This window comes from Larus michahellis, chromosome 18 (genome assembly GCF_964199755.1).
Source record: "Larus michahellis chromosome 18, bLarMic1.1, whole genome shotgun sequence".
In the NCBI taxonomy this organism is placed as follows: Eukaryota; Metazoa; Chordata; class Aves; order Charadriiformes; family Laridae; genus Larus; species Larus michahellis.
In genome coordinates, this window is record NC_133913.1 from 3,369,367 (window position 1) to 3,378,935 (window position 9,569).

Consider the following 9,569-nt stretch of genomic DNA (forward strand, 5'->3'; position numbering starts at 1 on the left):
CGCCCGGCGGGGATGGGTCTGGCGCAGCGCGGCGTTCGGTCGGGGCAGCGCCGAGCCCTGTGCGGCTTCGGTCCGACGGTTTCTGGCCGGTCCTGGCCCCCGGCAGCGCGGGGCATGGACGCCGCGGGCCTCACGCTGAAGCTGCTCCTGGTGGGAGACAGCGCCGTGGGCAAGTCCAGGTGCGGGGCGGGCGAGCGGGGCGGGCCGGGCCGGGCGCTCTCCGCCCCGGGCTGAGCTCTCGGCTCCTTTCCCCACAGCCTGCTGCTGAGGTTCACGGACGGCGCGTTCGACCCGGGCCTGAAGCCCACCGTGGGTGAGTGGGAGACCCGCCCGCCCCGAGCCGGGACCCGGGCGCCGTCGGGCGCCGTTGGCGGAGCGGGGCCCGGCGCGGGGTCGCGGGCGGGCGGGGGGATGCTGCGGGGCCGGGCCTTCGCCCGTTCATTCTGACGAGCCTTCCCTTCTCATTACGCCGTAGGTGTTGATTTTAAAGTGAAGAAAATGGTGATAGACGGCCATGCGGTACAGCTTGCGATATGGGTAGGTTTTATTCCAGGCAGACACGGAGAGGTTTTGTTCTCCGCAGATGCGAAAACTGTAAGAGCTTCCTTTGGTGGTGTGATTTTTTTGTTGTTTGGTTTTTTTTTTCCCTCTTCCTTCCTTTTCCCCACCCCTTTGCTAAAGGCTTCTGCATGTTGAGATTGCGTCCTTACGGCGCGTACGCACGTAGGGTGAGCGTGTGTCGTGATGGTGCAGCCGTAGTTGCAGACAAGGCACTTCCAAAACACTGACGAATACTTCGTTGCTCTGGGTTTGGGACTTCCTTCCATCCTGGCGGAGATTTTGTCTGCTCTTTCCTGCACACTGGGTTTCTCAAACCCTCTGTGAAGTGTTTACACTTATAGCCTTGCAGGAAAGGCCGGCGTTTCGTGCCGGTATGACCCAGAAGCGCTCCCAGGGTCTTAAGTGAAACTTCAGTAAAACTGCAGAAAAATGACGAGCTCTGCGATTTCCTGTAGGGGCTGTGCAGTGACTCTGTGTCTACACTATACCAGAAACAGTCCAGATGCTTTATTTTGGTTAAAATCATAGAGGGGGGTGGAATATACTTGGTCCTGAACTATTTTGAAGGTTAGCTCAGGTTTACTGTGAGACTTGAGCGTTTGTCCTCAACTTCCTGATGCTGTATTTCCAGCACCTGCAAACTAGGAAATCAGATAGCAGCTGTGTCATCAGGATTATTTATAATATTAAAGCACCACATTTATTCTCCTAAACGGAACGAAAGAGCCCTAGAAGGAAGAGGTTTTACGTGCACGGTCATAGGTATTTGACAAAGAACGCACCATTACTAAGTCAGTCATTATTGGGACTATCGGAAAGAGCACAAATGTGCCTTGGGATGGTATTAACAAAAGTGATGTAAATGCCAAAACTTGAATTACTTTCTTCTCTATGGAGGGAGGTGGGGGAGAGCATCTGTCGCACGCTTCGGGTGGTCGGTTCGGCCCAAACCGCGACGCTTTCATTCACGCTTTGCGTCGAGAACGCAGAGCGAGAGGGATAAAAGTCACACGTGCTGTGGGCATGTACATTAGCTGTATTTTGAACATGCTGCGCACAAAGCGGGAGCTTTGCTGAGAGTGACCAAGATACATTTTCCCTAATAATCGCCCCGGGGTGTGTCTCCCTGCTGTGGAATGAACAGCAAGGCCAGAACTTGCACAAGTTGTGTAGCTGGAAAAGGCACTTTTGCAGCAGTCTGTGACAGTCTCAGGAGAAACTGCTAATTGGGGGGAGGGAAACCAGCGTGTACAATGTTAAATAAAAACTTTAATGCACGTACAGCCCATCAGGGTCAGAAAGAGGGTTCTGCTTCAGTGTCTGTGTGTGCGTGGATGCCTGAGAGTACAATACCCTTAGGAACGATGACCAGAATGAAGTAAATACATTGCCAATTTTAGTTTCTTCTTTTAACAAAGAAGAAATAAATTAAAACATAGCCGCTAGTCTGTTTATTGTAATCTGTACATACCCTTAAATAAATTCTTCTGGTAAAAACCGTATTTGTGTAATCCTTTTGCTTCCTTATTGTTCTGAGGGTTTTTGAATTTCACGTTGCGTTTAGGAGCGCTTTCAAAGATTCGTGGGAGTGAGTGTGACACGCTGCAGTAATAACGGCATGAAACTACTGAAAATTGCTTATCTGCGCAATCTTCGCACACTTGAAGTAACTCTCTCTAACCGGATTCTCCTTTCCTGCTGTGGGGGAGCGAAGGGAGATTTTTTGGAACCACTGTGTCTCCTTTTCTGCAGTGTCTCTCGCTGGAAAACCAGTTATTCCTCATCGCATTCGGTTCAGCTGAGCGTTAACCGACGCAGCGTAGCTGCCTGGCTTGCAGCAATAGCCTCTTATACATCTCTCCTGAGTCCCACCGACTTTCGTGTTGCCTCGCCCGTGTTGCAGGTGTCTGTGCTTATCACTTGAACCTTCCCTTGAGTCCTCTCCCTGCTTTCCTGCCCCTCCTTCCCCACTTTCTGTCGCTGCTGCTGATGGTTTCTGACCACCTCCCTCGTTCTGTTGTCTCACGGTTTCGTACATCCTTCCTGGAAACTTAACTTTGTTTATCTTGTGTAGTTTAAAATACCGGTTTTGTTCTAAATAGACTTGATTTCCTGTATGTTTGGTTTGGGTGGGGTTCTTTTGGTTTAGTTTTTTGTTGTTTGGGGGGTTTTTTGTTTGTTTGTTTGTTTGTTTGTTTTTCCTCCTCTGTAGGACACAGCAGGACAGGAACGCTTTAGAACGCTGACTCCCAGTTATTACCGAGGAGCTCAAGGGGTTGTTTTAGGTAGGACGCGTATGGAAGAAAAACACGATTGTGAAAAGTGGGGTCTTTCCTACCTATATGTCTATGCCGTTACAAAAGGAGGTTGTCTGAGAGAATCACAGCAACAATTACGGTTTTTACAACATTACTGCATTATTAGCTCAAACACTGAGTATGCAAATCCGCTGGCAGGAAATAATGCTGCTTCAAAATATTTTTAAATTAAAAATACAGAGATGTCACGCTGCAAGACGTTGAGTGGGTGAATTATTAGCTTTATTGTAATTACTTTGGTGAGTTCCTGGTAATAAGGCAGACTGAGTTTCGTGTTGGTATTTCCCCCCCACCCCCACCCCGATGTTTTTACTTTTTTCCCCAGAAACTATTGATGCGATTACTGTAAGACAGGAGGTTTGTAGCAGAAGCAGTGGAGGGTTAGTCCCTTTCTGCACAGCGACACCAGTTAGAAAAAGAAGGGATTCTTATCCTCGGGGGCTGGGAAGGCTGAACACCTCCTCGCTGGACAAAATAACCTTTCTGAGTGTGATGCAGCTTTTCAAACCGTAGTGATTAAGCGAACGCAGTTACGAAGTTACCAGTGACCAAAAGTCACTTCTTGCTCAGAATCCAGGTTTTTAGCAGCAGTGCATGCGGGTAGTTACACGTGAAATAAGGTGACAAAATAACCTATTTTAAACTATTCCGTGTGGTCCAATTCAGACCTAGTCACAGGTACAGGATTTCAACTGGTCAGCCTGATTTCCAGCCACAGATCCATTGCAGGGGCGCTCACGGGCTGTAACCTCTAGTGACTTCGGGTGAGCACAGCCATCGTGCCCCAGCTCTGGGGAGAGGATACGGTTTATGCGTCTTCCTGCAATTCCCTGGTGCTGCTTTTTGTTCGGGACGGTAGCTAGCTCGGCGGGGCTGAGTTCTGCCATGCTGAAGTAAACATCGTTCAAGACTCTGCAGCTGTTAAGCGCCTTTTCCTCTGTTACCAGTGTATGATGTTACAAGAAAAGACACTTTCGCAGGACTAGAGAGCTGGCTGAACGAGTTGGACACGTATACCACCAAAAGCAACACGGTGAAGATGTTAGTTGGCAATAAAACCGATAAGGTCAGTTTAGAAATGCATCTTCTTACACTCTTCCAGATTACTCAGCCTTGATATAGAGTATAAATGTGAGATAAGTGCTGAAACTAACCCATCTGTTGTGAAAGAAGGTGATGTGCTCTGTCACTTGAGGACCCGGGGTTGGGCAGACGCCACTTACTACCTCATTTTTGAAGCAGATCTTATCCAAGACTTTAATGGAAACTCCCCTAGAGGGATGCAATTGTTGAGAGAGAGATTCTCTGAAGACAGTGAGAGGTTCTGCCCTAAAAACTGCTGTATGCCGTTAAAGTCAACTGCGGTGCAACAGCACAATCGCTGCTTGCGTTTTGACCAGGCGGTGGGGAAGAACTGAGCTCTTCAGGGCGCTATTGAGTACGCGTCTGTGTGGGTGGGAGGTGCGCTGGTCGCTGTACGTTTTTGGGGTGTTTTAATACGTCTTAGAGGCCTGTCGCATGATGAGATGTCTCACTTTTGCTTTACTACCAGAGGTTCCCGGTGTGGCTGTCTTGAACTAGGCTTTCTTCTGCCCCTTTCCAAATCTGTTGATTTTCACATCCTTTGATATGCCTTTTCGGCTCTTTGACTACTGGAACCTCCTTTCTGGCATGTAACTTACCCCTAGCTGATTGAGAAGACAGCAGTGCGTTCATTTCCGACTGATTTGGTGTTGCTACTCTTCAGCCTGACGCCCCGACAGCCCGTCTGGCGGTGAGCTGTCTGTAGAGTGGGAAAGTCGAGTTGCTGCTGGGTGGTTTTACAGACCTCTTTCTTTCCAATAAAACTGCACTTCTCCAGTGGTGCTTTTCCGGGGACTTCCTAAAAGCGGCGAGCGTAGCGTGTTTCAGTCATGTTCTTCATTCGTCTCTGCAGCCTGATCGGGAAGTAGAGAGAAAGGAAGGACTCCAGTTTGCTAGGAAACGCTCACTGCTTTTTATAGGTATGTAACTCTGTGCCAAAAACTTGAGTATTCATATGTTTATTTTGGTTTATTTTATATTTACCTTTTTTTTTTTTTTAGTACCTAATTAATTTGTGTTGCTTTTGCTGCGTTAGTTCATATGCATGGATGCAGGTTTTAACTTTTTTCAGAAATGCTCTTGCATGGACTGGGAGTAATTTTCTCTGAAAGAGATTTACTTCATATACTGCGTAGGCATGAATTTTATATATTCTTTTGAAACTAGCAGGATTTTTTTAATTCAGAGCCCGGAAGACTGGAATGTTTCTCCTGATTGATGTCACAAGCACCTGGAGCAATCTCTTTTTCGTTTCCAAGTTTCCGTTGCAGCAACATAACAGACAATATTCTGAGACCAACAACAAAATGTACAATGTGAAGATACAAAGATGGGGAACAAACTGTGTTTTAAACAAAAAGAAAAAAAAAAAAAAAGTACCTTTTAGGTGAAGCTTCTTGAGAAGATTTCCAAAAGGAACTGGAACAAATGCATAGGGGAAAACGTGTCATTCCCTCTGCAGTCTTTGTTTCCCAGCTTAGTTACTGAATAATTATCTTGTAGATTTACTGTCACAACCTGAGAACAATTTCTTTTTCTCCATTATGGAGAGAAAGGGGAACTGTGGCATTTTTTTAGGTGGAAAAATGACGTGCTTTGGACGGGGATGCATTTCTGTTTATCGTGTTCAACATAAGGGTGCCTTTAAGGGAGAATGGAAAGGAGTTTCGCTCATTTAAAAAAAAAAAAAAAAATCGTATCTTCTCTCTGGTCCCAAAAGAACTTCTTACAAAGTGGAATACTGCAAATAAGATAAAATACTTTTCCCCCCCCTCCTCTCTTCCCCCTACACCAGAGACCAGTGCCAAGACACAAGATGGAGTGCAGCACGCCTTTGAGGAGCTGGTCATAAAGATCCTGCAGACACCAGGTCTTTGGGATAAAGATGCAGAGAAGCGCGGAGTCCAGCTAGCGGAGTCTTCAGCGCAGCGGGATAAAAGCTTATGTGGTGCATACTGTCCCCTTTCATAAATCTACAGGTGGCTCTTCTGTCTGAATGGAGTAGACCTTTTGGGGGGTTTTTTTGTTTGTTTGCTTTTTTTTTTTAAAAAAAAAAGGGGAGCGGGGATGCCAAAAAGTAGCCTGTGCCTTGTTTGACCTGCCATTAATTGCGTAGATCCAAAACACGAGCCCATTAGCAAAATACATTTTTGTTCATTAACAGAATAGGCTTTATCCTTACGCACAACTGATCACTCCGGACATTTTTCTGGTAACTGTCAGATTTTTGGCTATTAAAATCGTAACGCTGCTTTAAGTAGTGTGCTTTTGCTGCATGGCATTCAACGTGGACTTCCTTCTGAAATCCCTGCCTTGGCATACAATAAAGTAGTACTTCGTTTTGGGGTGTTATTGAAAAGCTGCTCTTCCCCAGAATGGCATGGGAGCCTTTTAGGCACCCAGGTTCCCTTAAATGTAGTTAACAGTCGGGAGTCACCCTGAGCAGTGGCAGTGATTCCCTGTTCCAGATGGTTTTAAGCAGTCGAAATTGCTACTCGTCCCTGGATAGTAAGTTGAGTTACTACTTAACGTTAGGGTTGTAGTGAAGAGGCGTATCTAGTAGCATTTGGCAGGAAAAAAAAAAAGAAAAAACCAACCATTTTTCATGGAGTACGCTGTAGGTTACCCCTTGCTGCTCTTAAATGCTTTGTGCTGGGGGAATGGAGTCATCGTTTTGGGCTGCTTTCCACGTTGGGCCCTTTTTGCCGTTAAGGGGGCTCTCTGCAAACCCGTTTTCCTGCCCTCCTTCAGCAATCACCGGGCTAAAACTAAGTTTTATATGCAATGTGCTGGCTATGGAAGACTTTCCACGAGGATGAGTCTGTCTGTTGCCAATCCCATGCTGCAGTTCTGCCAGATAACGACCGTTCTTCTGCCGTTTCCCTCCCCCGTTACACTCGCTGCCTTTTCTTGAAAACAAACCCAGTCGTGGGAGATGTTAGCCTAGGCTCTGATCTCGGTACCAATGCCTACAAAAGACTTCTGTTTGGCTGCCCGCGACACTGGAAAAGTATCACATTTGGGGACAATGTTAAAATAATTTAAAATGTAAACTGAAGTGCTCGTAAACAAGTGACGAAGCCAAAGTCAGTCGTTCATTACAGGACATCGTCCAGACAGAACAGAGAAATCGCACTTTTTAAAAGATGTACGTGTTGATGATTCATCGCCATCAGGTTAATTTATTAGTGGGAGTGCCTTCCCGAGTCTCACCAGTGATGCGTCATGGATGCTACCGCAACACAGCTGAAGACAAGGCATATGAACTTCGGTCTCACTTTGGAACTCTTCTGGTTTGTTCTCTGCAAAGTTCCTCTTTGGGGAGCCGTCGTCTTCTGCGACAAGCGTGCCGGTGTAATTGTTGCTAGAGTGAATAGCGGTGCCTGTGTTGGGTTCATGCATTAGCCTCTGTCTGCCTCGCAGGGGGTGTAAGTGGCTGCCGAGTTGGGATATCCCTCCCGTGTGTTTCCCTCTGCTGAAATCAGTCCGGGGGGGACGGCAGATCTTGTAGTCGTTTTTAATGTCTGTAGCAGTGGAAACGCGTCCGCTTCCAGCCGGCTGACGGACCGCTGCTTACGCTTCCATCTTGGATTTGGTCTGTGAGATGTCCCTTTGGAATACTTCTATCAGCTTCTGAGAGCACAGAAGAGACAGCGGTTTCTGTTGGTGTCACCGACAGCAGCTGGACAGGCGTCCTGCGAGCAGGCGACCGAGGCTGTAGATTGTTAAACTGCCGAGTGTCTATGAGCAAAACGGGAGCATGTCACCATTTGAGATTGTCTGGAATCTCCAGGTGTGACGGCAGACGGAGCATGGACACGAAAAAATAAGACGAGGACGCCAAGTTCAGAAGACGGGAGGCCGTGGCAGCTGTAGCAAAGCCATAAAACCAGGTGGGAAGGATAGCAAGGAGGCCATCACGAGAAGACAGAGATGCGTGACTGCTCGGCAGCGGGCCAGACAGTGGTCCAGCTGCATTCTCTGCTGTTTGTGTGGGTTTTTTTCCGGTGACGGGCATAGCTTGCGTGCACTGAGCCTGTCACCAGGGCAGTCGCTTCTTTCCTACATTTCCTGGGGTTAAGAAGAAACTGCAGAGAAGATGGCGTTCTCTTGCTGTCCTCTCGAATGTGGGCAAAACCGCTTTGCTGGTCTGCGCTGCAGGCGGTATCTGCCGTCCTTAGGAGGCCCCGTTAAGAATGGTGTATTTTTTAGACATCATTAAACAGCTGGCAGCCCTTTGAAAAGTAACGTCATCTTCCTTTGCATCGCGCTTCAGTTTGCTGCAAATGCCGTCCTGCTGAATGAATGCTCCCGCCGTTGTATGTGGGGGGAGGAAGAAACCCAGAACCAAGATCTACCTTGATTAATGTATGAATTTTTGTTGTTGTTGTTGGGTTTTTTTTTTATAGTAATAGCAATTTTTGAGGGAAGTGAGCTAAACGAACCAGTCTCTCATTCAGTTTTGAATCTAGTCAGGTCTGAAAGTAGGAATGTAAATATATACACTCGCTCTTACTAGAAGCTACAAAAAGCGCGTCTGGAGTTCCAGATTTGCAAAACTAAGTGTAAAATTTAGCGTTTAGGTCTGAGTGAACTATTCCCGTTCTGGAATGCTTATACTCAGCGAAAAAGGTATCGTCTGTTTGTCTAACTTTGCCTTTCTCGCCTCGAATATCAAGGAAAACAACCTATGTTACAAATTCAGCTGGGGGTATCACTGGAAGTTATCCCAGATCCTCTTGCTAGGACACCAGAAGCATACGGTTACACTTCTAGACCTTATCTATGGGGTTAGACACCGGGAGTTTGTTGGACCGCGGGCATTTGCAGCTATACATATCTATAGGTGCCTTACAAACATCATTTCATTAGCCCAAAAATGTGTTTTCAGAGGTGTTCGTTTCTGTTTATGGCTCAGATAAAGGCAAGCAGAACAGGATAATAATGAACATCGCTGCGGAAAACGAAGGTATTTCGGAGAGGCTGGCTGAGCGTAGGCCTGCCGATGAGCAAAAGAACTCTGAGGCTGGTTGGCAGGGATGTACTTAACTCTTGTTTTGTACGAATATTATTTTATCATAACTTCAAACTAAACACGTTGCGGTGGGGTGCTCTTAAAATTATACATATTTAGTTCACTGTGTATCAAACTGGAAAAAAACCCATACCTTAAAAATATCCGAAAGTGGTAAGAAAGTGTTGGGTCATTGGTAAAGGGAGCAAGGGACGCATTTTCTAGAACAAAATCAAGTTAGAAATTTGGGTGGAAGGACTGCCTCTATGGGGAAAAAAAAGCGCGTGTGTGGTCTTAGCGCTAACGGCTGCTTTGCTGGAGTTGCCTTTTGTTGCTATTTTATTCTGATATTCTCAATAAACATTGCCAGTATTTTAGTATAAAGCAAACGTGCCAGTATATCACATTCAAGATTTAATCTTTCTATTGTCTGCTCACTCACATGCATAAGAAAAAATATTATTTTCAGTCAGGGCAGAGCAATAAACCCTAATGTTCTGTTCCTTTGCGTAAAGATCACCAGAAGAAGAACCTTGCTTTTACGCTACAGAAGTGGAAGCTCATTTCAGTAACGGCGCCGGTCAACTTTTCGC

At 46.5% G+C, this 9,569-nt stretch overlaps 1 protein-coding gene across 3 annotated transcripts; it reads left to right on the plus strand.

The window, feature by feature from the left end:
* Window positions 1-12: 12 nt before the first annotated feature.
* LOC141732896 (ras-related protein Rab-18-B-like) lies at window positions 13-9,365 on the plus strand. Of its 3 annotated transcripts, none has more exons than XM_074562402.1 (8): window positions 13-179; window positions 258-313; window positions 476-537; window positions 2,774-2,846; window positions 3,827-3,945; window positions 4,741-4,882; window positions 5,758-5,941; window positions 6,714-9,365. In XM_074562402.1, the coding sequence occupies exons 1-7, from the start codon at window positions 13-15 to the stop codon at window positions 5,931-5,933; spliced, it is 795 nt and encodes a 264-aa protein (XP_074418503.1). In that variant the 3' UTR covers window positions 5,934-5,941; window positions 6,714-9,365. The 3 variants fall into 3 exon arrangements, with proteins under 3 accessions (XP_074418503.1, XP_074418505.1, XP_074418502.1); XM_074562404.1 differs by having other exon boundaries at window positions 4,816-4,882; XM_074562401.1 differs by having other exon boundaries at window positions 5,758-9,365.
* Window positions 9,366-9,569: the final 204 nt, after the last annotated feature.

Bases quoted from the DNA above. Each gene is read 5' to 3' on its own strand.
- LOC141732896 (XM_074562401.1), top strand. From the start codon at position 13: ATGGGTCTGGCGCAGCGCGGCGTTCGGTCGGGGCAGCGCCGAGCCCTG. The intron at 314-475 runs GTGAGTGGGAGA...ATTACGCCGTAG, and splicing joins GGGCCTGAAGCCCACCGTGG to GTGTTGATTTTAAAGTGAAG. The intron at 4,883-5,757 runs GTATGTAACTCT...CCCCTACACCAG, and splicing joins ACGCTCACTGCTTTTTATAG to AGACCAGTGCCAAGACACAA.